Source organism: Chamaea fasciata, unplaced genomic scaffold (assembly GCF_029207755.1).
Source record: "Chamaea fasciata isolate MVZ Bird 193981 ecotype frontalis unplaced genomic scaffold, bChaFas1.0.hap1 SCAF_3, whole genome shotgun sequence".
In the NCBI taxonomy this organism is placed as follows: domain Eukaryota; kingdom Metazoa; phylum Chordata; class Aves; order Passeriformes; family Sylviidae; genus Chamaea; species Chamaea fasciata.
Genome location: NW_027094088.1, coordinates 93,674,181 through 93,701,437, shown reverse-complemented (window position 1 = coordinate 93,701,437; position 27,257 = coordinate 93,674,181). Strand labels below are relative to the sequence as shown.

At 37.3% G+C, this 27,257-nt stretch overlaps 1 protein-coding gene across 10 annotated transcripts in view; it reads left to right on the top strand.

Annotated features, from left to right (window-relative positions):
• The window catches only part of DLGAP2 (DLG associated protein 2), a 378,906-nt gene that overhangs the window by 264,581 nt on the left and 87,068 nt on the right, over window positions 1-27,257 (top strand). For 5 of the 10 annotated variants that reach the window (XM_066179828.1, XM_066179829.1, XM_066179821.1 and 2 more), the window contains 2 exons: window positions 11,542-11,607; window positions 25,685-26,754. In XM_066179828.1, coding sequence (XP_066035925.1) covers window positions 11,542-11,607; window positions 25,685-26,754 — 1,136 coding nt within the window. The remainder of the gene's footprint in view (window positions 1-11,541; window positions 11,608-25,684; window positions 26,755-27,257) is intronic. The other 5 variants (XM_066179827.1, XM_066179823.1, XM_066179822.1 and 2 more) reach the window with 1 other exon arrangement.

The following is a 27,257-nucleotide window of genomic DNA, read 5'->3' as shown; positions in this document are numbered from 1 at the left end:
GTGGAGGCCTTACTCATGGATTTCAATAGAAAAAAACTATCTTTGCATTCTTAAAACTCACAAGCGTCCTTAAGAGCCACCAGAATGGCAGCATAGGAATGATACTCAGTTGCATGGGTGAATGATGGGTACATGTAAGCAAGATTCCTAGTACTGTCTTGTTGATGTGACTTCACTCTGATGGGGTAAGAAGCTGACAGGTTATTTTATTCCTCTTGCCCTTTCTTTCTGAGACAAAAGAGAAGCGATAAAAGTTTTTTCATGATGGCATACCTCTCTTGTGTGGATTCACAGAATTCATTAATTCATTTTCAGCCAAGGAGTTTGTCACTACCAGCCTGGGCTTGATTTGTGCATTGCATCAGAGATCAAAGTCTCAATATTCCATTATAGGCTTCTAGCCTTTCTGGTGCCCCTATTTATGGCCTTGAATAAATAAAGATATGGAGAAGCAAAATGAGCTTAACAGTAATCATTTAGTTTCCTTTTGTAACGTGATCTTGAAGACCATTATACAAGCCTTTCTCCTCCTTCCCTTGAAAATGCAGCTGTGGCTGAAATACTTCTTGACTGTATGTAACATCCCAGCAAATATTTATGGGTGTCCTGAATAGTATTAGAGTGAGATTGTGGTAAAAATGGACTGCAATTAGAAGATACTATGTTCAAGGTACTGAAACTGCCCAAATGTAACTGTAAGTGGAATGGTGTGTTAGTTTCCTGTATATTTTCTCTCTGTGATGGATAGACCAAAGTGAGGGCCCTTCTACAGTAGTGTGTTGCTGGAGTTTATTAAGTCACCATATGTCTGTTGACCCTTGGTAACTGAACTTCTTTACACTGTACTATTGGCAATTATGATCTAATTGCAGGTACTTCTACCTTACCGGCTATGGTTTAACTGATCTAACTTACCTTACAGGCAGATGGATGGTTACTTCAGCAAAGCTGATATTCTTAAGCAATTAAACCAACCAAATCTGATCAAGTATCCAAGCTAACAATATGGAAACTTTTGTTGTTGTTGTTAAATTTTTCAGTTGTGTGAGTTCTTCCAAAGAGCAAGTTTGATGTATTCCTGACCATGTATTGTTGCCAGGGCAGGAAAAGGCCAGGTGAACATCTGTGCAAGGTACCTTTAGTGCCTTGCAGATACATGAGTACAGAGTCCGTGTGCATGTCAGTGACCTTGGCTCTGCGTGGGCATTTGCCCACACACAGACCTCAAAGACAAATTCTTGTAGTGAACAAGGTCTGGAAACTATTTTACTTTGTGACTCAAGTAGGATTAGCAGCACTTAAACGTGGAAGAAATTTGGGTTGTACCTTTGCCAGCCTAGCAGCTACAAACATAACCACAGCTAGTGAGAAGGCCCGAACAAATAGCACTTTTGCTGAGAGCAAATATTTGTGTACAGCTCCTCAGTTCCTTTTTAAGCAATCATGACAGTCTAGATTAATGTCATTTTGCTTTAGGCCCTCATTTGAGGTCTGGGATGATGAGCCTGGCAACCCAGCACTTTCCTTAATCCCTGGAGAAGTGGGCTGGACAGAGATCAGTCTAGAGCTGCCCACTCCTCTTCACCAAGGGGAGGAAGACAAAGGTGCCCAGGTTGCCCAGGTGTTTCAGTGAAAAGCCTATCCTTGAGAAATTAGATGAAAAAATAGTCTCTTTTGATGAGATCAGTACAGTGAACTTTAAGAATAGGAACTGGCCAAGCATCTGTATACTTTTGCAACATCCTAAGTATTGATTCTGCCCAACCCGCAACATACAGCTTATCATTTTGTTTCCGTTTTCACTGGCCACACAGAGAATTGATTCTCCTTCAGCTTCATTTCTGTTTGTGTCATAGGGAAAATCCGAAAAACTCAGCAGCTGCAAAGGTTGTAATTGAGTGTCACAACCGACAATAGAAAGGTTCACCTCAGCCCCACTGTAATTGGCTTTAACATGTAATGAGTCAGTGTGTCTGTGTATCCTAAGCAATCACAGAAATTTCTGCTATATATTACACAATTTCTAGACCAACTAGAGAGGACCCAAGGAGGGTTGCACACGCTGTGCAGAGTGTTAAACAAATGCATTTGTGAGAAATCTCTCTGTGGTGAGGTAGTTGGCAATACCCTTTCCTTTGTAAAGCACAACCTTCCTGAAAGTGAAACTGTTTATGAGTCAGTTCCAAACAAATTCCTTCTTAAAATAAAAATACAGGGGGGAAAAAGAGATTTTCAATTGTTGAAGCACCCTATTTTGACATTTTTAGAAGCTTCATTTTTCTACCTATGTGCTGCCTGACATCTCTTTTAACTTGTGAAAAAGGAGAAAACTGTGTGAAATTAATTTAAATATAGATTTTAATTTCATTTTAGATTATCACTTAACAATTTTCCTAATTTTAAGTTATTTCTAAGATGTGATTTTATAATTTGTAGCTAAAAATTGCTACGGGAAAGGGGAAAATTTCTTTGGTTTTTCTAAATATTTGCAGTGCTCCATTAAAGACCTGGTGGTACAAATAACTCAGTAAAGCATATAGTTGGGACTATAAATGTATCATGCACAAAATCTGCAGGTGACCTTCAACCTCTGCCATACTACTTGTACCTCAGTAGTACTAGGACTGTGGATGGAAAAAGATGATTAAAAAAAAAAAAAAAGAGTAATGGGGAAGAATTAAAAGAAGAAAGAAGAAAAGATAAAGCATATCTATGAAGGAGATGGAAAAGAGAGGGATATGGGTCAAGGGAAAGATGAGAGAGATGGAAGGAAGCAGATGAGAGAGCAAGTCTCACATTGCAATTGCATAGGGATGGTGGGGAACAAACTAATAACAAGTTGCTGGAAAATGCATTTAATCTGAGCCACTGACCATAATTTCAGCAGCATCTACAGGATGATGAAAACATAGGGCAAGGAAATGAGGCATCTTGATCCATCAGTCTTTGCCTGCTACAGCTGCTCCAGACCCATTATTCTTTCTAGGAAGAAAAGTCATCCTGGTTATTGCTATTTTTGAGAGAGAAAAAGGGCTCATTTATAGGTACTGCATTTCATATCTGCTTAAATTGCCAACAGGAAGCTGCATATTATATATTATGTAATCATATTTGCTAAATAAAAGACCCCACCAGCTGTCAATCTTACCACCCCAGCATTTAAACGTTCACAGAAATCCTCACCAAAACTGTCTTGTGTAGGAATGAATATATTTGAGCCCTCCCTCTGCTGTCTTTTAACCTCACACATGGAGAAAAATACGTGCACATCCTGTCTCCAGTTATAGAGAGCTTCATCATCTAATGTCAAAGGCCTCATTGAGGGGTTTCACAGCTGCAGATACTAATAGCTAATTTCAGTTTTCAGTGGAACTGCTGACTTTGCCCTCACATCCCATTGGGGTCAAAGGTTTTCCAGGCTAAATGTCTCCTTCCGTGGTAGATCAGTGTAACAAATGCTGTTGTTCTCTAACATTAAAATATCCTATTTATTGAATATTTGAAAGACAGGGACATTGCTCAGACCTTTAGCCCCACCATAAAATGAATCTGTAAATTCAGAATGCCGTGACCTACTAGTAATAATTTTTGTATATCTGGTTGTGGTTTTACAAAAGAGTAAAGCAAAATATACTGTGAGAATATCTAGTTTTAACCTGCCAATGGAAAGGTTACAGAGCCAAGTGCTGTCAAACATAGTTTAGTAATAGAGATTTCAGTCATTTTTAAGGAAAGTCTTAAAGAAATGCCTTTTCTAACAGTGATTTTGAAATATATTGAAAAGGCTAATTTCATCTACTGTTTATTTTTTCTAAATGACTTTTCATTTCCATGCATATGCAGAAGATAGAAAGATCACTAAGTAACCACACTCATCCAGTAAGAGAAATTTCTTGTTTTCTCTTCACAAACCAGTGCAATTCAGAGACATTTTTTATGTATTTTTAGGAGAGGTGTAAGTCAAGTTCTCTGAATTATTTACTCCTCTCTCAGTACTGGGCTTTGTCCTACACTTTGCGCTGGCATTCTTCCTCACTTTCGACTCTCTTAAGTAAGTTTTCATGTAATTTCTGCAGGTATTTTCATTGACTCGTTGAGAATTTTATTTCTCTGACAGGTTAGTTAAGCCTTCGCAGCTGTGCAAAATCCTTCTGTGTTCCTGACATGCATTCTCTATTTCCTCTCTGCCAAAGTCCAAGATAGACTTCTTGGACATCCTCAATTTTCTGCTGTGAGGTGGCTGCAAGTCCTTCCAAGAGCTGCTACAGTGGGTGGAAGATGAAAGTGTACCAAAGACAATTGTTGCAGTTTACCTGAATAAAGAAATATAATGGATTCTGAAGAACTGTAGGGAGAACTAAAGATTTTCCTGGGGTATCCAGAACTACTGGGTTCACAAGATGTGGGTTATAATTCACAATAATGAGATGCTGTGTTTTTTAATATTCCCACTTTTTATTATAGAATATTTGGAATTCCTCTCACAGATCCTAAAAAGCAATAAAGAGTAAATAGCTTGCTCAGGGCTTGATGTAGTCATTCAGCTGTGAAAAATCCAGGAAGAAAGGATTTTTAGGAATTTCATAGACTGTTTGAAGTATGTCAAGCAGAGCCAAGTCTGCACACAGTGTCTTATCACTGAGTTACTCTCTTTTTGCTTGCAGTCACTTGTTAATTTTGATATGAAAAGATAGAGTTATTTAACTGAATTATTCATTTAAGTGTTAGAATGACTGATAAGTAACTCTACTTTAAGACTTCACAGCAACATCCAACATATTTTTGCATTTATTGCTTTAAGTGAGGAAGGGAAGAGGAACCTGCAGATCTTTGGGGAAAGAGGGATAAGGCAGCTCAAAAAGCCTTCCAAGGAGCAAAATTACCCTGGCTGACTCAGGAGAGGCTGCTGTGGGGAACCAAAGCATTTCAGGGTAATCATCACAATATTGCTAAGGCAACCTGTGTTTTGTGGATGATTTTCAGCTGCCAAAAGCTGAGAGGTAGGAGTTAGTGTGCCAAGACCAAGATGATCCCTGACAGCTTCTGTGGTCGCCTGCCATATATTTTATTTTATTCTTTTTCCAAGATAGGATCTGGGGGACACTGCCAGCCTCCTCACCCTGATTTATTAGCCTATGTGCCTGGCTACTCTTTCTGAAAACTGATGCCTGATTTCATAGCCCTGCTGTCTGGAACTATACTGTATAAAAGTGGAAAGGCTGGATGAAAGCTAAAGAACAGTAATTGCTCAGTCCTGATTTTGATTGGTGTGAAGGGTGGGGTTTTTTAAGAGTTTTGATAGTAATCTGAGCTAAGTAAAAGGCTGGGATTCTTCAATATTTATTAGTGTAATATATAAGAGAAGTATGTTTGTTTTCGGAGAGCCAAACAAATTGTCTCTCTTTGGCACAACTTAATATGACTAATGAATACTCTAAGTTATGAAAAGGGCAGATAAAATATTAAAAAATAAAATAGAAGAAAAAAAGCAGCAAACCACACCATACAACAGTTAAAAAAAATAATGTGAAGCCATTTGAATTTCTAGATGCTCTGTCTGAAAGTGTCATGGCAGAGCAACAAAAGTGTACAGAGAAGAGTGAAAAGGATAATGAGAGTTTTAGAATAGCTTTGCCATTATAAAAAACTAAACAGATTGATTCTTTGGTTTGGAAAAGAGAGGACTGAGGGAGGGATACGGTCTACACAATTATAAATTATATAGACATAGTGAGTAGGGCTCAATGATCCATTATTCTTCACAACCAAAGAACTAGAGGCACCTAATTTAATTATCAGGCATCCTGATAAACAAACAAAAAGGAAATTCTTTTTCAAATAAAGCATAATTAAATTGTGAGGTGCATTGGCACAGGATGCAGTAGAGGCTATCAGTATAAATGGGCTCAGAGAAGATTAGATAAATCCGTTGAGGATAGATCCATTGGTAGCTATTAAAAATGATGGTCTAGATTAAACTTCTGACTCAGGAAGTCCCTTAAGTGCTGGTTGCAGGAAGTTGGAAAGGTATTTTAGGCAATCTATGTATTTTCCCTGTTTCCAGCAGCATCCTTTTGGGCCAGTGCTCAAGCCAGCATACTGGAATGAAAAGATCTTAGCTGAATTCTTCAGGAACATTTCTCTGAGTGTGTATGTGTGTGAGAAACGTAAGAACAAGACTAAAGGAGGCTGTGATTAGAAAAGCAAAAACAACTTGATTAAACAATGACTTCCCCTTACTGTTTATCCTTTTCACACAGGCCCCTTGCAAAGGAAAACCTCAATAATACTAAATCTGCTACTATCAGCTTTAATTTTAATTTCAATCAGAGTTTTCCCAGCCCTCCTGTCCTTCTGTGTATTTGTTGCTTATCGACATGCTATGAGAACAAGGCATGAGAATATTGTATTTGACAATACTGCCACCTGGGCTACGTCTGTAGTAAATTAAACAGTGCCAGGACAATGCCCAACAAATAGCAATTTGATTATTTGTAATGCTGCTCAGACAGGTTCCTGTCCTAGTTTTACTAAGCCAACTAATTTTCTCTGTCCCAAATAATTCCCAGGCTTTACTAGGGAATTAGCACGGACAAGGGTTCATTCCCCATCACAGCTTGGATGGATCCAACCTGTTCTTGAAGATATGACTAGGCCATGTCAGTTGGCCTCATGGTCAGAGGAGGATCCTTCACCATGTCTAGTTTACTTTATAGATGTGACAGAGATTGGACGTAACCTCTTGAGGATTGGGTGAGGAAAGGAATAGGTTTTCCAGAAGTTCTTTTAGCCTCGTGGGGAAGGTCCAAACCAATCCAATAAGCTGTCAGGAGCGGTGAGGAGTCCATAACATCTCCCAGGCATGCAGACATTTGGTTGTTTCCCTGAGGTCAGGAGCAGTTCTCAGTTCTCTGTTCTCATGACATACACTGAGCAGTCTGGAAATGTCTTTGTCCAGGGTGAAAAGCTACCTGCAAGAAGTGCTTTGATTTCATAGCAGGACTTGAGGTACAGGAGACTTCTCTCCTAGATTTCCTAGTCTGGGAGAGGTGATTTTGTTTTCTCAGATTATGGAGTGATGTGGTGAGTGTCCCATATTCATCCTCTGGACACATTTTGTCATTATGTGATTGAATGAAATTCCAGTTGCAGTTTAATTCAGACATTTTTAGGGCTGCATTTATTCTCATTTGTTGCCAGACTTACAATACCAGGAACTATATATATAAAAAAAAAAAAACTTAAAAAACTATAAACTAAAAAAATCAGCTGTCATAGGGAGCTTGCAGGCTGAAAGAAAAGCACACAGTGGAAAAAAATTGACGCAAGGTCCAGAGCAGGCCAGTAAAAAATCAAAATCCTATGAACTAAGAAGTTTAATATCGGTTCTAGTTTAGTCGTACTCCTATATTGTGATGGAGAAGGCTTATAATGAATGATTATAAGTCTTGCTGATGTGAACCTTTTAAAGTATGTGAGCAACAAGTCCACTGACACTGGGGCCTATTTTGTGGATGGATAGGTTATAAAAGAAGTACAATTAGGAGATGGAAACAGCATGACTGGTTATTAAGGGTAGAATGAGCGCATGAAAAATGAGTGCCAACAAAGACGGAAGATTTTGCAGATGAAGAAAGAGAATTTAAACTGATAGATCAGGTTCAGAGGGTAGACAGAGGTTAAAGCTGAGATGACAGAATTTGAAGGATGGAAAGTGATTATTCATCCCTGCCACAGCACATACCCTTGACCAGATTTGGCCCATGCCAAGCAGTGCTTCCCCTAGAGAACATCTTATCAGGGTATGGAATAGCACAAGCCAGGCCACAGTCCTGAGAGACATCCAGCCTGTACTGGGGACAAAAGCTGTGCCATGCCAGCTTGATCCTGGGCACTGGACTGTGTCATTTCCCACTGTACATGCAGTAGCTTCAGGGTTGAATGAGCCGTCTGGATGTGTCAAGCTGGTTACAACTCAGCAATATCTCCTGACATTTCCAAGCTTAAGTCTGGAGAACTTCAGCTGTGACAAGTTCCTATCACAGTTTTGGATGTCATCTGTGCAGTGTTGCACTGGAATGAATGACAGATACATCACATATTTAAAAAGGAAAATGAGATACTACATGTAAGTGATATTTTGTGCTCTCCTACTTATGCAGATCACAGCATCATTTTACTATACATTCAGCTTTCACAGAAGCAGATTTTTCTGCACTTTTAGAGCCTTTCATTTTTTGTCAATGTTTTGAGCCCTGTTGAGAGTGAAGACTTTTTCTGCTATGTTTTAGTTTCAGGTTCAGAGCAAGAGTCTTGCTTTCTATTTAGACCTGCCTGTGGTGCAGTAGTTTGTATATTAATAAGTGTCCCTTGTGTGTGAATTGCGTTCCATACATTGTTAAAAAACTTACATCGTAAATCATCCTATTTTCATAATCACTTTGTTTGCAATCCATTGCCCATTGAAGCATTCCATACGAAGAATATGGCTTTCTTCTATTTCCATTGGTGTAGAATGTTCTACCAGTACTTAGCAAAGGGCAAACTGAGGCCCTGTTTATATCTATGAGAAAGAGAAGGTGAATGGCATGAAATAAATGCACTCATTCTCTGACCCTCACATTTCAGCATGAGTGAGAATGCAGAGATAATCTGCTTGACTCCATTTCTATGAGATATGAACTGTTCACGAATGCTGTGTGTTCATGAACGAAGGCCATGCTTTTCATTTTTATGGTCAATAATAAAAATGACAATTTCTAGGAAAAATTTAAACTGAAGAAACAAAGGTCATGTATGTCTGTTGCTGAAGGAATGAGTTTGGAATACAGTTTAATCTCACAAAGATTATCTGTGTAATACTGCAAGAGTCACCAAGACTCTAGATTAATTTATGCTTCATAAGTGCAGAACACAAAAATAGAATCTGTTCAAGGGCTGAAATGACAAAAGACTTTTGAAAAGACAATAGAAATAATGAAATAATGTGAATACATATAGTTATAAAATATACAAAAAATAAGAAATCCTCATAATTAGGAAGTAAACTAATCACTAAGACCTATTTGTACCGCTCATACAGATTCATAAACTTAAGAGAATGACAGAGGAATTTTAAGTTCCTTTGAAATAGCTGCAATTGACCCTATTTATAACAGAATATAGCTTCTCTGCAGGAAAAAGAATAGAGTTTTCTGTGCTCTCTGTAGGCTTTTCTAGACAACAGGCTCATTGACATTAACAAATGTATGCAGCTAAAAGAAAGAAATTAATTTTAATCCTAATTCTAATGGGAAATTGAGACAGAAAGAGATTAAGTGGATTGTCCCAGTTTGCACAAGAATGCTAACAGCAAAGATAGAATCTGAGTTAGGGATCTCATTGCATGACCTTTCCCTTTAATTTTGAAAAAGAATTTTTTTTCCTCAAACACTTCACATCCAAAAATATTTAGTCTTGATTAGACTACTCCTAGCATCATAGGTTAGTTTTGAGTAGATTTGTTTTATGATGCTGATTTTTTGTAAGGGAAAATAATATTATGCATTCATTCTGTAAGTGTTCCTGAATATATGTGCACGGTAGACCTTTGGAATCAATTAATATATTTTTCAAAAATAAAAAAATATTTTCTTTATCTTGAAGTTAGCAGTAAAATCTCCTACTTACTTACAGGAATATAAAGGATCCTTCTGAATATTTTTGTTATAACTTTCATTACTTATAACTGATTCCTGTGCAGCCACATTAGAGGACAAGCATGTGAGTTATAAAATATAGGCAGATCATGTGAGCAAAGTCTCCATGGAAACTGCCTAATTTGTGCTTTTATTTAATTAGAGTTGTCCATTACCTCTCCAAATGAAGTTTAATTTAAATTCATATGCCAGTCATTTTTTAAATTGTGTATGACTTTTCATCCATCACTTACTGAGATCTCTTATAAGGCTGTATTTTAGCAGACTGAGTTTATTTACAATTGAGTTTATAAACAGGATGTTTATTTGACAGCTCACCTTATCCAACACTCTTAACATCCTTGGAACTAATTTTCTATGCAGTATCTGTGCTATACAACTCATTGTTATCCATCAGATATTCTTAACCTCAGAAATTGTCAAAACCGCGGAACAATTGCTTGAGAGATCCACATAAGTATACTCACTTATTTTGCTTGCTGTGAGATAATTGGGAAAAAATAGGAGTACAAATACAAAGTGTAACCAAGACCAAGAAATATGCAAGATGCATGTGTTTGTTAAGTGGAGCATTGAAACAGGCAAAACTGTGTGTCTATTGCAAGCTGCGCCAGAAAAACCAGCTGGTCTCATTGAGGTACTCTTAAGAAAAGTCTGAGTTGGTTTGACCTTACAGAAATGTCTGCCTGAGGGTATGGTAACATGAACTGATGTGAGTTTTTTGGAAGTCATCAGTCCTTGGTTGTGACCAGGAAAAACTGGTCTGCAATACCTGATTTTATCTTTCTTTCAAGAGCTGCTGATTGAATGTATAGTGAGAGGATATGAAGTATTTAATTATTTCCCAGATCTTCTGGGGTGTCTTATAACATACACAGATGCTAAGAAAGAGGACAGTGGAAGGCTGTGTATACTCAACAATTCCTACCCACTTGAGACACCAGCAAACATAGAGAATAGGGAAAAAAATAAAAAACATTAAAAATGTAATATTGAGTAAACACATGAAACATATTACTGACATGTAGTGTATGTATTCTGAAGCAAATCCTGCATTTCATGGAATTGTTATTGACCCAGTTTTCCATCTGCAGCTCCTTTACAGAAATATCTAGATAAGGTGCCACGTCCAAAATTAGTTTATATGCCAGCATGACAAGAGGGCAGTGCAGAGGCAACAAACTGCAGCTTTGAAAGGGACAAAAGCAAGGTAGCTCAGAGCTACACTCAGGCCATTCAGGTGGTTTCTGCATTCAAACAGCATATACATATCATCCATGTTTAAACACCCTTTCAGAAGTACAGAAGTTATCTCTGGGAAAAAAAGTAAATGTTATTGATAGGAAAAAGTCATCATCACAGCATTATCATAGTTCACAATGGCAGAATAGAAATGTTTGTGTATAAAAGGTAATAAAAGTGGTCAAAGAATCAAGTGTGGGAAGTGCTAGAGGTGCAACTGGAGGATCGACAATAAGGACTCTTCTGGAATAATTACATAAAGGTTAAAAGGCAATACAATTTAATGTGACTACGAAAAATTGGAAAGAACATAAAAGATGTTACAAAAAAGGCATTTATGAATATTATGACACTAGTGATTTGAAAATGTCTAGCAAAATTAAAATAATAATAATTAATAATATTACTAATAGATGAACACTTGAAAAACTGTCCAAGGGATAGATCCTGCAGATAATAGCAACTCAGCAGCTTCACGTTAACAGAGGTCCTGAACGGTAATAGGTATCACTGGGTGGATTTAAAAACTAGTGGAGAGATATGTCTGGATGTAGAAAAATATCAGAGTTATTAAATAGCTACTTTGTTTCTGTCTTTTCAGAAGAAGAGGGTGGCGATCTACTCAAGTCGGGCTTCAGTTTTCCAGGGACGCCAGAGGAGGAGCTAGGTACAGACACATCTCTCAGACAACTGGTACTGGTTGTGCGCCCCGAGGCCGGGCGCACTGCGGGGCTGGGGTGCAGGAGGCTGCTCTGCAGCCCGCGGCAGGCACAGCACCGCCTGGTGCCACTGACAGCCACCAAAAAATTCCCAGCCAAATCCTTCTGGCCATTTCTCACCTGCTCTATAAGGTTAGAGAACGCAAAGGAAAATAATCAGGTTTGAGCAACACCCATGCAACAGAGAATTCAAAAGAAGGTGTTCAAGGAAATTGCCAACCTTCCTTCTTTTGTCTTTTTCTCTTTGTCTTACTCATTAGAGAGCATCCTAAATGCAGACAGAGTTTTCAATGCTACCTTTTCAATTTGAAAAAGTAACAGAAGAAAGAAGAAATTCTTAAAGTCCATGAGTGAAATCTTGATACTTCTGTCTTACAAAGCTAATACTAAAATGTCCCACTGGCTTCAGCTTTATTCATTTAGATTGTGAAAAATTGAGTTTCTGTTCCTGGAATTTCATACTCAGATTGTCATTGGTTTATGTGAAATCCATCAAAATTTTGATTTATATGCAATTATTTTGTGTGATTATTTTTAGAAAAGCAATATGGGAAGTGTTTTCTATGTGTTTGCTACTTAAAGCTCCCCATTTTCAATATGAGCTTACTTACAATTCAGAAGTCAGTGTAAAGTAATTTTTCTTTTTATGCATATTCTTACATTAATATATTGCAACAGGGTTTTTTTTTAATTATTATTATTAGGATATTGTTGTAGTTGACAAGAATATTATAAACTCTTGCCCTGACCTTATTATTACCTACTACTAGGAAGATAAATCATAGTTGCTGTGTTAAAGAAAACTACCCAAGCAGTCAGAACAAGGAGCGTGAACTCAAACTGGTTGTGTCCTTATGTTTAGCTAATCTCTTAGAAGAGGACCTTCTCAAACAAGTAGTGTTGCCACTCAGTTGCACTCAAATCAGGGAATGTCATAAATGTTCAATGTAAAAATATCTGTACTGGACTTCTTTATTCACTTAACATTCCAAACAAGTGAAAAAAGCTACAGGATACATTCCAAGATTAGACAGAAGAATGTGTTAAGGAAAGGACTGAAGAAACCTCAGCCAGTTTCTGCTGTAATCAAAGAGGTGTTAATGGGAAGATATCATTAAACATGAGGCTTCCTAGGAATCTCATGAGTGGATCTTATGGTGGAATCATGAAATGAGCAAGTCTCTCAGCTTTCTTGGACATTCGGGGGTTTTGCACCCTGCTGTCCCATTTCATAGCACACAGGAAGGAGTTCAGATGTCCTGGGTTAGAATTCATCTCATCTGAGAGTTGGAAAGTATTTTAGATGTAGATGTCTAAACTGTAGATCTCCAGACTTCTTTTACAGTCAATGAAGAGTGATAGACTTTTCTAGGACATAGCAGGTTTGGCCTACTTTAGAAGCTTAATGAAGAGTGAGATAAGTCATGCTTTAGAGGCATGTCAAAATTGTTCTCCTTCCCATTTGTTTTAGAAAGAACTGCAGGATTTCTGGAGCCAGAGTAAATGATATAGAAGTCAATAATATTAAATGTCAGGTGTCTATGGGAGCAAGAACCCTCTTACAAAATAGGTCATCAAAGATTAACACAAAGATATGTTCTAACTGACCAATCATCCAGAACCATGACTAGGAAGAAGACAGGGAATTAGTCAGAAATGAGAAACAGGGAAGTAAAACAGCAATAAGAACTACAAATAACAACTAGACTACAAAAAAAAATTAAGATGTTTTCAAACATTTCAACTATTTATGGCCAAATTACTGAAAAAATTGCCAAAAGTAAGGAAAAATATGTCCTACCTCCTAAATTTTGGCCTTACTACAGTCCTCTGACAGTAAATACCAAAGATTGCTAGATAATACATGGGAAGAGGTGAATGGCTTTAATATTTTCTGTAGAAAATCCTGTCCCTCCTGACAGGACCTAATTACCAAACAGAAGGTGGTCAAAGTAGGTGGACTGGATATCACCAGTAGTATAAAAACATATAATATCCTCTTATTCCCTAAAGAAAATCACTGAAATTGGAAGGACTTTTAGAAAAGTTGTGGGATAGTTAGTTAAATTCTGTGTAGACAAACTCTGGGGTTACACCTATGCTAATGTGCCACACCTTTGCAGATGGATAGGACATATTTGTTTTTCTGTCTTTGCCCAAGTGTGTTCTGTCACTTGAAGATTTGGGTTCAATAAATGAACTGTATTTGCACTTCCATGCAAAACCAACACAATAACATAAGTGGAAAAAAATGCAAACAAATCTTTCTCAGTCTTCAGTTTTTCTTGCTGTTATAAAGTTAATTATTCATTAGAGAGAAATATGATTCTGGGTGCATACTCTAATCCCCAGACTATGGAAATGGGATCTCTTTTGTATATACATAACCCAGTGACTATGTCATCATTTTGTATGAACAGCCTCAATCTGACAGACTGGTAGAGACCTTCCTCCCTGAAGCAAACACAGAAAGGGCTTTCCTTGAGAAGTAAAATAAGTTGCACTAAGTCAAGACAGGAGGGTGTTCTTGGAGATAGCTCTAACTGCAGGGTCATTCATTATCCTAGACTCATTGTCCTGAGGAGCTTCAAGTTATGATCTCTCTGGTACTGAAAGGTCTCTGGCTCCAGGTCCTTGTGTGTAAAATTAGTTTAGAATGTCCTAGTGAGGTTTGGGGCTTTGGTGGGGTTTAATTAATGTTTGCACAGCATTTCACCAGAGTGAAAATGCTGAATAGTCATGAAAAAATATTTTTAATAAAATGATCCACTGCCTTAATTCGAAAAAGGAATCAAGGGATAGGACTGATCTCAACTCTTTTCCACTATTGATTCTATAAGAGACCTCATTAGTTAAAAAAGGCAGAAGTGCGATATATTCCTTCAAAAAAAAAGCTTATCCAAGCATTAACAGTCATTTTTTGAGAACAATATTTCACAACTTTTCCATTAACTTTTATTTACTACCAGAGTTCAGGCTGATAAGTATTATTGTTACACGATTCACGCTCACACCAAAAATTCCTATTCTTTTCACTAGGAATATCTCAAATAAGAAACCTGGGTAACCAAATAAGAAAATAAAGGTAGCAGGGCATGGTGATGGGAGAAAGAGATCTGATGTGTGATCTCAAGCAGCTTACTGTAAGTCTCACGGAAACTGGCAATCTTTCATTCCAAGCTTTCTTCTACCTGGTGTTTATATTATCTAATATATATCTAAATTGTTACTGTGTTAGAAAAAAACCCCAAACATTTGTTGAAACTACTCTTTTCTGTGCTATCTGAAAATTTCTCAGTCTTGTTTACTTTAGGCATGTAAAGCATAAGGCAATATTCTGCTTTAGGTGTCAAAAGCATATAGTGCAACCTTAACAAGAGACATGAAAAATGCCATGTTTGAAAGGTATTCAAATAGTTAAAGAAATGTGAACAGGGAAGATGGGATGAATTTCTCTTTAAACATATATTTTAATAGGTAGTACATGCACAGAGTAAAGAGGGGAAAACAGATTATTGAAAAATTATTTTAACTCCTTTTTACAGGTAAGGAAAACATTTACTTTACACATGTTTATTAGTTAGCAGCATCTAATGTCAAGCAAAGAAAGAGAACTTGCACTAAAGGCTTTTTACTACAGTAAATTGCTGTTTTCTCTTCAGGAATGTGTATTGACTTGATGTTAAGGAAAAGGTTGAAACCTGTAAAACAGGTTGGAGTTACTAATGCTCTTAGCATGCCCCAGTTGCAAAATAAACCATGAGGGAGTTTAAGGGCAGGTTACAAAAATGTATTTTCATTTCACAGTTGATGCTTTTGATTAATTGGTAAGGTTCAAGTGTCAGACAGTAACTCATGGTTATTTAATCACTGTTGATTGCATGATCATGCCTTTACGACCTTATGTGTTGGAAGGATAAAAGGACATGGCTGTTCTTGAAATGAAAACATGAATGAAGTCCTGACTTTTCAGTCTGTCTGTCCTTTGACCATATTATCCCTCCTTAGTCAGTGCAGTTCATGTCTGAACACTTCTTAAGGGTTTTATCTTCATCTACCAGGAACTACAGGAAATTTTTCCAAGGACAGAGGAGGGGTTGTCAGTGAGCTCTTTACTCTTGTCTGTGCCACACCCATACCTTGGCGCCCCTTCCACCAGAGCATCCAGGGACAGTTAAGCATCTGTAGACGGACTGGGGCTGGTGGGACTTCAGACACGTCACTTGGCCAGACAGAGTAACCACAACAATGACACTTATCCCAGTAACCAGCAGGCACAGTGATACTCTGGTTTAAATTCCTAGATGGGCCACAGACTGAATGGTTCCCTGGTTTGTGACACACTCAGAGGCGCAGAAGATTTATTCTAGTCCTATGAGGAATTGAAGTCGGGAGTCTACAAGAGATATGCACAAAGGATGACTGCAACCCAGTGAGGTTAGATCAAGCCTCTCCACAGCAACTGACAACCCTGCCCATGGCCTTGGCCTAAACCATACAAATTCATGGCTGATGGAAAACTTGACTGCAGATCTCCCAAGTTAATCCTCTAACCACTGGGCTATCTTTCTGTCATATAATAAAAAATATGTAGCCAGGTAGTTTGGTATGACAGTATAAAAGCCTTTCAAAATTTTCAAGAGATTTTAAATATGATGTGCCCCAATATGATTCAGTGTCATACTATAATTTGCTTATTGTGACTAGATGAACAGATACTGAAAAAAACAGCCTTTCTTATTTGTCTTATTCCATCATGTAATTCAATTTCATATCCTTCATTTTTCTGTGCCCAAAACTTTAGTGTAGAAGCTTATTGATATGAAAATCAAGAATGTACAAAACCTTAATGAAATAATAAGAATTGTTTTTCAGAAAATAAATTTTAAAATTTAAATTCCTTTTAGTTATGCTTGAGAACTTATTCTGTAAATTACTTTCAGTCATAGAACAAAATCATATCATATGGCCTGATCATATAAAAATGTGCTAACAGTCCAGCATCTTAATTAGAGGTTGTTGACAACAAAAGCTTACTAACAATCTGCAGATCAGAAGCTATTTCTTAAAATTAAATACATCTAAATGTCAAATAACTGCAAAAATCCCATTAGGCCCAAGGTCAATCCACAAACAGGCAAAGATATTTGTAAGGATGTAAGAATAATCAAACGGATATTTGTAATGAATTATTCATCCATTTCTACTACAGAATAAAAAGGGGGTTATGCACTCCTAAAAAATATTTCTGTTCTAAATGATTTCATATGTGGGATGTTATCAAAGAAGGGACATTTTTCACTCCCTTATGGCCAGCTGACCTCTGTAACACCTGGGTGCATACCTGACATGCAATATTTACCTACCCATGAAGAGTGTGATGGCTGCAACAGAGATGATATGATGATGATGAGATGCATACCTGACATGCAACATTTACCTTCCCATGAAGAGTGTGATGGCTGCAACAGAGATGATATGATGATGATGATATGAGATGACATGAGATGATGATGAGATGAGAGACTGACTGCTTAGCCACACCTGCCTTCCTAAATGAGTGTTTTCACTGGATTCTCCCTTTTCAAAAGGATAAACTGTGAAGCCTTTTGAATGTATTCCCATGATGAGCTGCTTAAATGACGTCCTCTTGATTTCTTCAGAAAAAAATGTTACCATGCTCTACCTCCATATTCATCACCGCCTGCTTGGGTTCTGTCAGGAGTGGGACAAATTAGGCACAACCAGGGTGGTGGAGATGCTTCCAGTGTGGAGGTAAATGACTGCATTTCTCTGTCATAGTCCCGGGCACATAGGCCAGTGCCCTCCCAAGCCAATTTGCACTGGAGTGCAACAGTGCAGCAGCATAAACTTCAGCTAAGATTGCTAACATAATTCCAGCTTTCAGTGCTGAGTTCAGCTGTCACCTTTCACTGTGCAACTTCACTTGTTTTTCCATCTATTTATAACGTCATTTCTCTTCGTAAGAGAATAGACAGCAGCATATTGAGATGCCTTGTCTCAAACTCACCCAGAGTGGGGGAACTTAAACCGCCACCTTGTCCCAGAAACAGGAGACATCATTTGGCCCTTCACTGCCACATGGAAAATCTGGGTGCTAGTGATTGTGGGGAAAGGCAATTAATGTTTGCAGTGTTTGTCACAGATCCAAAACAGAGCTCAGCCAGGCAGGAAAGAGACAGCACCCTCATTTGAAAAATTCCCAATCTGGAGGTTATGTAAAGAGGAAGATTGTCTGCCTGTTACTATGGCAACAGGTTTAAAAGGGATCTTGTCACCAGGCTGCTATTTCTTCCTGTACCCCACATGAAAATCAGGATGAGTCCTCCTCCATCTCAGTGGGTTGAACTGAACAGAAAAGTTCACCATACAATGGCAAAGCAGCAAGAGGGAGCACCAAGGGTGTACACCTGAGCGGATAATGATGAACTCCAAAAAGTAAAATAATACTTTTGGGTCAGACCATGGTTCAAACTAAAGTTTTTGGTGAATCAAAAGTCTGCAAAGAATTGATGCTGAAGCAAACAGAAAATCAAATAATTTTTTTTTCAGTTCTGATAATTTAAAAGATGAATTAATCTTTTTTTAAAAAAAGAACTATAAGGGTAATTTTGAAATAGAATGGTATTTTAAATTGAGAAGTCATTGTTCCCTGGCAATAATCAATGCTTTCAGTAATTAATTATTACATTATTTCTTTCCCAGAAAAACATTCTGTAAAATAAGTGAAATCTTTAAAATATGTCCATGTTTTAAAGAAATAATAAAAGTAGAGGGAATATACAACAAATATTTTTGCTTGGATACATGAGCATTAGTTCTTGCAGTCCCCCTTAAGTGGAAAACTTCCTCCGTGATATATCATCAGAAAAAGTAGACAAATTCAGAAAAATGCAAGAAACACTGAGAAAAGGAAATCAGGGAAGGAGATCATAAATGTTAGCATTATTTCTTTTGTTTGATTTTTATTTAAGAATCAATGATAAGTATTTCTTAGCAGAAAAGAAACCCTGGAGATTTAGTGGTTCCATTAAGCTGAATAGTTGGTCCAAGTGGTTTGGATCCTTGGGATTAAATTTTGGCAATTATGCTACCACAGGCAGTATTTCAAAAGAACTAGTTTCATCCTTCTATGCCATCATCTTTCTGACTGGAAACCCTTGCTCGTTTCTAACACACTTATTCCAGTCCAACACAACTTGTCCTTTCTGCAAAATGCAGCCCTGATTAGATCTACCTCAAGTAACACTGGTGTCATAGGTAAAATGACCAAGAACTTTTCTCAGCCAATGTTTGCAACTAATTCTGGCCCCATGAAGTTAATGAGAGATTTGTTACTGCTATCAACGTGACAAAGATTTCCTTTGTACTTCCAGAGTTGTGCATAGATTTCTGTGTATACCTTTGAGTTGTACTGTGCAATTACTTTGGCTACCCTTAATCACTGAGAAAATAGTGGCAGTTTTACGACCCTGAGGGAAATGGATTGTCTCATGACCTAATAACTGCAAGTAGCAAAATTTTATCCTTTAGGAAAGGAAATCCATAAAGCCAGGAACAATAAGGAACGAAAGTTTAATGGTGTTGGGCTAGCATTTCTGCTCTGTGTTTGGAAGCATTATAACCCACTGTTCAATGATATTCACATGTGAAGCGCCGGTTGACTCCATACAGCTGGATTTTTCCAGAATTAAGCTGATGTGTTAGTTATTTTTGGTCATTCTAGTCCTGCTACATTATACCCTTTTCTCTTATCATGCTTATTTACCTCAGAAATAAATCTCTTGAGATGTTGGACTGTCAGTCTACTAATCTTTATTTGAAAGATGGATAGATGTGGAAAACTGTTGGGCTGAACAATAGGGTTTGGTGCCATCAACTATTTGTTCCACATGCAGACACCAGCATAACAGTGCTCAAAACTGACTGTACTGAATAAATTGCAGCATTCCACATGGTCCTTACTTCTCCCTTTGGGTTTTCTGACTTTGCTCCAGTTTGGTATGTTCTGGACTCTGGTGCTGTTCTAAGAATACAATTTGAATGTCCATTTTTATCTAACATGGGAGTTATAAAAACCATTTTACCCTTGGTAATTATTTGTCATGTGGTTCCACTGAATTAGCTTGGGCTGTCAAAACATTTTCCATGGTTTAGCAGTATACATGTGCCCCAGATCACCTCAGCTTATGCATTTTGTTTGTAGGTTGCTGCACTGGAGCTTGTCAGCCACAGTTTTTGCCACAGTCAGGAGAGACATATAGGAACATGAAGAGTAGTATTCATCTGTTGTTTTTGGACACATAGTTCAGGCTTCAGAAGAATCATGCCAATTTCTCAGTCAAAAATAAAACCACATCCAGACTGCATATTTGTAACAATCTTTGGCTGGTGTTATTCTTGAAATCATACATTTGTATCAGTTCCTATTTATGTAGTATGAAACTGTGATGGCAGAAGCTTAACTCTATGGGCTGGACACAGCCTGTATCTCTGTTTGCATGGCTACTGGAAACAGCTATGCATGCCTGCCACGCAGTGCCCAGCATTCTGAATAGAGTAGTATTTGTTTTTCAGGTTTATGTGTCAGAACAAACCAAACATCCACTTGCAGCCCATGTGCTGTTTTGACAGCTTTGGGCAACTTGGTGTTTGGCTTTAGGTCCTCAGAACCACCTACTTCTTTCTTTTGACTGTGCAGAGAGACTGGGTACAAAAAGTATCTTCCTGCAATGGTACTATGAGAACCAGTATAACTTGTCTTTGAAGATGTTACTCAATGCTCAATATTTCAAGTCAGCAGCCAGAGCAGTTATATAGGAATTCACTGAAAGGTCAATGCACTGCATGAAGAGCACACACATCATTCAAAATACAAGTCATCTTCTAAAACTGGAAGATGGTCACTCAATCTTTGAAATATTATGTAAATTTTGTACCAGATGTTGTGCTACATAAATAGGTTGGAATCCCATGAGACCATAGCAGAAGCTTAAGGCATTTGCATTTCCAGAACTTCTTCCTTGCATTTGGCCAATTAGTCAATCTTCTCAATCCCTGTAAATATTCATTTTCAAGGTTAGAGTAGAAATGAGAAAAATACTATAATAAGTTAATGAGGAAACAGTGCTCGTATAATACTATTTAATCCAGACCTTAGACAGCCATTTTTCCAGCTAAAACATTTTAATTATCCATTTTCATGTTTAATGCCTACTTGTTTAATTAATAGTCCCATTTTTCCAATATTTCATTTCTTATTAGTTATAGGTTAAGCTGTGAGTATATATTTTTCATAATGTATTTCAACACTGATTCAGCTGTGTGAAACAGCAACATGCAGCAGTCTGGTTTTGTCTACCACCTCTTTCTGAAAGCTAGATTAGGTATCTCTTTTCAGCAGTGCATTTTCCTGGTTACACTAGGCAGAAGAACTGTTCCTTCTCCAATGAAAACAGCACAGATGTTTCAGATGGGAAAGCAGTTTACTGACGGGCTTATAAGGTTAAAGAAATTCAAATTAATTTCTCAATAGAAAGAAAAGTAAGAAAAAAATCAGGCATAACTTAGTAGTTCCAGAGAGTATTATCATGGCCTGAAACCTTGCTTCTAATATACAACACACAAAAAAATTCTTGGAGACATGAACTTCTTTAGAATGTCAGAGAAGTTTCTGGGTTTTTATATTGATGCTCTTTAGCCAAGAGCAGTGTTCCAGGAACTCTAGAAATGCACAGTTCTGATGTTTCATTACTAGAGGGTTTTAGCCTTCTGACCTAGAACGTGAATAACAATTCTAATTCATTATTTCAAACATTATTCTTGGTCCTTGAACCTATCTTTCTTTCCTTGATTCTAACTAACACAAAGGAAAATCTTGGATGATCTAAAAATTGTAGCCAGACCCCAAACACAGGAAAAGCAATGTCTGCTTGGAGCAAGAGAACAACTCTCAGAAAGTCCAGAACTAAAAACAGGAGAACAAAAAGCAAGGCATGACATAGCATAACAGGGAAAGAGGTGAAAGAGATAGGAAGGGATGCAGAAATCCTTACATCTGCCCAGGGTAATGGTTGACATATACTTACAGTAGTCTCTGAAAAAGAGCTTTAAGGGATTTTCAGGGTTTTGGAATTACTGGATTCTCTGGCATAACAGCCCATGTCTTGTTCTGTGTCTACCCCCAACACCAGTCTTTAAGTATTATCTGACTGTTCACTGTAGTTAATTGGAAGATTCCATTTTGCTCTGATGAAATCTAAAAAAAGGCATTCCTATGCTCTCATAGAATACATTTTTCGCTGTTCCTATTCCTCTTTCTCTGCTTTGGGTTATATTTATTTGTTCTTCTGTCTCGCTTTAGCTCTTTAGTTCTGATGGTGGCATTTTATGTTTTTAGAGTGATTGCCCAGAGAAAACATAGAAGCCACTGTAAAAAAAAACAAACTTCAAGATATAGACTAAAATTTCAGTCCAATCTGTCATTATTTGATCTATCAAATATGAAACTATTTAATTATATGAAAATGTTAAATTTCTTTTGAGAGGATTGAGAAAAAATTGCTGTGGCTTTATGCTTTTTAATGAATCATCTGAACCGTGGTCATTGACCACAGACATACTTTTAGCCCCTTACAAATGTTGGAAAAGCATGTTAGCCTAATTGAATTTTAAGCTAGCACATTTTTCTTGGCAGGCTAAGAGCCAGCACATGGGCAATTACATTGCTTAGGTACCACACAGTATTTCATTCAGCTGCAGATCAACTGTTTCTTCAAGCATTTCAGTCTCCTGAAGAAAGTTGACTTAATAATACAAAGGACAAATTACTTGATAAATGAATATATTGCATTTCAAAAATCTGAAGATTTTTCAAAAGATTTGTATGAAGAAGCAGTTGTGTCTAGGATAAAGAACAAGCTTGATGTCCTAGATAGACAAACCTAATTGGACTGATAAATTTAAATGATGCACAAGTAAGTAATTTGGGAGTTCATCTAGTTTTAGTTACTCTCTATGACAGAGTTAAAAGAGGGCAATTACTTCTTGAAAACATCTACTTCCTAATTCATTAATTATCTTTAATTAACATCTACTTCTTAATTTATAATTATTTTTATTAAACTTAATGCCTATAGCAGTTTCTAGCTACTGTGTTTCAAACAAAAATAACTCAGACATTCCATGGAGCACATAAAATGCTATATGAAAGCATGCTATATGAAAGCAACATACAGAACATTGCGTTTTTCTATAGTTGCAATAAGCTGAAATCACAGGGAGCCTTGAGGGACAGAAAAGATGTTAGATTATCCATTGCAGTGCAGTTAAATCATTATATCTCTTAATTCCTAGGGATGTAACAGAATGAAAATGTTTGAAGCCTTCTGGGCTATGTTTGATGTTGCATGAGGCCTAAAGAAATCACCAGGGACTAGCAATTCTGTGCTCCAGAGCTCATCTAAAATTACTTTCTTATTCTCTTTTTTTCATTCTAAGTCTCTGCCATGCCCTAACTTTTTTTTTGTCTAAATACATTGGTGAGGCACGGTACAAGTTATATTCATTCATAGATGTGCAAGATTGTGATGAAAAGGCTTGGGGTTGACTCTCATCATGCTGTTAGAGTGACAGAAGAGCTTCCTTCCACCTCCCTCTGGCTCACACCTCTGTGAACATTAATATCTGAAAATCCATAAGCGCTTTGGAAAATGTTTCCTATATTGCAACTTCCTATTTCTTTAAAAGGAGAACAGTACCTTCCACATAGAATCAGAATAGTTTGCGTTGGAAAGCACCTTGAAAGATCATCTGATCCAACCTCCCTGTAATAGGCAGTGACATCTTCAGCTGGATCAACCTCTTGCAGTGCTTCACCACTCTCATTGTAAAAAAACTTCTTCAGTCTATCTAACCTCATGGGTTTGTAAGAACTACAGTAGTAAGCTCTATCAGGTGCTTTGGGAACCCTTTATGGGAAGTACAGGCTAAGTAAATTCAGCACGTGGTCCATATTATTCCCCTGATAATGTTTGGTAATATCCTGGGTAAAGTACCACTAATTACAGGACTACTTATGTGTCTGAATTCCAAAGCGCTGTTATAATTTACTGCCATGTCTGTATATAATCAGAATTACGTAATTTCAGAAAAACAGTTATATTTCCTTCCTGTAACTACATTTATCCAAGGTATTATAACCTAAATAGGACAACAGACTGAGTAATCAGCAGTAATAAGATTTTATTTTAATGTGATAACAGCCAAGAATTAAGTAAAAGAAACAGATAGGAAAACAAAATAGAAGCAGAAAAGGATACACGCACAGACCCATCAGTCTGATGCCATGATGAAGTATGAAGGTCGCATTTGTACCCCTGAATCCAGCTTTGACTTCAGTGTGGCATCATTGTGCCTAGGCTGAAAAATGCTGCACCACTTATTAGCTTAATGTTGCATTCAATTTAAAATTAACAACTCTGTTTAAATTAGGGTGTAATAAAATTGTCAAAATATGTCCCACAATAGGAAATATACAGCATTTAGGTTATGAGATAGCTGATGTTAAAGACTTGCAACCAATTACCTGATGTACTGAAGGTATCATGATGTAACACATATTAGTTGAATAAAATTAGAGACATATGAGTATTGATCTGTTTCATGACCATATCCAGGCACTGAGTTTTCACCAGCAAAGGAAATATGGTTTAGGAGAATTTTGTCATATGGTTAGAAACAAAGTGCTGTCAATTACTGTGTTATCTCTACAGCTAGGTTTCAAGTGTCCAATTAATAGATATTCTCTGGCTTCCATTCTGGTTGAGACCTGAAACTTCCTTGTATCAAGCAGCTGTGCAAGATTATTCAGATTCTCAGAGCAAATTTGCAGAAAGTCTGTGCTAAGTGGGTTGTATAAACACTTACACATCTGTCTTATCATCTAAAGGATTATCTTGCATCTTATGTCTTTGTCTGCTATTGAAATGTTTCTTAAATAAGCTGAAATTGAAGAGTGAAAGTGAATGAGAAAATGAAATTGAAGTATTTCTGGGTTTGTTTTTAATTTTCTGTTTGTAAAATTTGACAGCTGCAAGAAATTGCATGAAAGAAAAAAAATCAAAGGCTTAAGTATCAAAATCTTTGCTTACAAGCTACTCTTTTATAGCAATCCTGCTTGCATAATAACCACAACTTGGAGCATGATTCATAGCAACAAGTAATCAAGTATATAAAACCCCATAGCTTGTACCTAAATATATTTGCCTTTTTTCAGGAATAACTTGGAGCTATTAAGTAAATATTTTGTAGTGTGGTCATAAAAAGGGGAAAACTGCCTAATAGAGAATACTCTACATGTATGGTAATAATACTTCTGGACTAGAGGATAACAGATGTTCAAATAGTATGAAATGCTTATTGATAAACCATTTAGCAATATAAAAATTTAGCTTCATTTCAGAACGTTCATATTTTTTTCTTTTTTCTGTTTATTATTTATACTTACGAAGAGTGAACTTAGGATCATGAAGCTGAGATTCACTGAAGAAAATGAAGTTCAATTTATGGTACAAAAATGATTCCATGCAGAAAGGATACATTTTATATATCCAATTGTGAAGCCACAAAAATAGAAACTAGACCCATGTAACTTACATGATCAGCAACAAAGCTTGACATATGAGCTTTAAATATTAAATAATAAACTGAATACTTGAATATATCCATTATATTTGAGTAAATTTACACAATGAATAGCTTCATAACATCTAGAATTGCTAGCAGACAATTTTGCAAAGAGAAAGGAGGGTGTATTCACCCCATAATTTGCTCATAATGAACAATTTAAATCAGTTTTTAAATGGTGGAAGAAATTTCATGAATGGTGAGACTTTCCATCAAGGTCATAGAGAAAAAAATGTTTAGTTTTTCAATATACTTGGAATTTTCAAGTTAATCTTTTAATCAGACACATAACACAGGTTTTATGTGTTCTCATGACAGACCAGCAGTACTCATGGTCGCCTTCTCCGCACTTCAATGAAGAAAGATACTCTCCTGCTCCGAGGAATATGAAAGGATTATCTGGTAGTCGCAATCAACCACAGTTATGTTCAGCTCATACTTGTGGCTTAGCATCCCCTGAAGATTGTGACCATACCCACGACCATATCCACCATGGGCAGGAGCCAAGGCCGTCGTATCTTCTCAGCCCCACGGAGAGTTGCCCACTGGACCACCACCGTTGCTCCCCACGCAGCTCCATTCATTCTGAGTGCATGATGATGCCCATGGTAATGGGCGATCACATGTCAAGTAGCACTTTCCCCAGAATGCACTACAGCTCACATTACGACTCCAGAGACGACTGCGCCATGTCTCACGGTAACCCTAAGATCAACCGTATTCCTGCAAATCTTTTGGACCAATTTGAGAAACAACTTCCTCTTCACCGGGATGGGTTTCACACTTTACAGTACCAGCGGACCTCAACAGCTGCGGAGCAACGCAGTGAGAGCCCAGGAAGGATACGCCATCTCGTTCATTCCGTCCAGAAACTTTTTACTAAATCTCATTCTCTGGAAGGATCATCCAAGGGCAATGTTAATGGAACAAAGGGAGACAGTCGAGGGGACGATCATCATCATGGACACCATTCCAAGCATAGCAAAAGGAGTAAAAGTAAGGAGCGAAAACCAGAAGGCAAGCATAAATCTGGAATGAGTAGCTGGTGGAGCTCTGATGATAATTTGGACAGCGATAGCACTTACCGAACCCCTAGTGTGGTAAATAGGCACCATACAGATCATATATCCCATTGCTATCCTGAGGCACTCCAGGGGCATTTTGGGGATCTCTCACTGAAGACTTCCAAAAGTAACAATGATGTGAAGTGTTCGGCTTGTGAAGGGCTACCAATGACCCCTGATAGTAAATATATGAAAAGGAGTTCTTGGTCCACGCTTACAGTAAGTCAGGCTAAAGAAGCTTATCGCAAGTCATCACTGAACTTAGATAAACCTCTGGTTCATCAGGAAATCAAACCTTCCTTGAGGCCGTGCCATTACCTTCAGGTAAGAGGAAGATTTTCTTGAGATTTTTAATGAAAAAAGCATCACAGTATATGCCATTGTCGTCCTAAAAAAAATACAAAGGTACCTCTGAAAGAATTTCTGTATGGCTCTTCTAATACAGATATCAGATACTCCATTAAAGTGAGAAATCTCTGGCTTTTGTCTTTGTTCATAGACCACAGATTAAAAACTATAAAACAGGTGTGATATAAATTAATTTCAGGTCAGTAGACGTGTTTTCATCTTTGGAATTCACACTGAACACCTTGATGAAATATATATATCACACTAAAAAAGGAGCAGTTCTCTCAGCAGTCTGAGAACTAGAAAAAGTGTTTCAAGTACATCTATGAATGAGTGATTTTAAAAACAGGCTGTGGGGAATCCTATTTTTGTGTTCTTTTATTACTTTTCTCCACGTTTTTGCAAGTAACAGAAGAATGGATTAACTGGTGTAAATTGCTTTGTTGTGGTAATGATCACCCGCATACTTCTTTTTAATG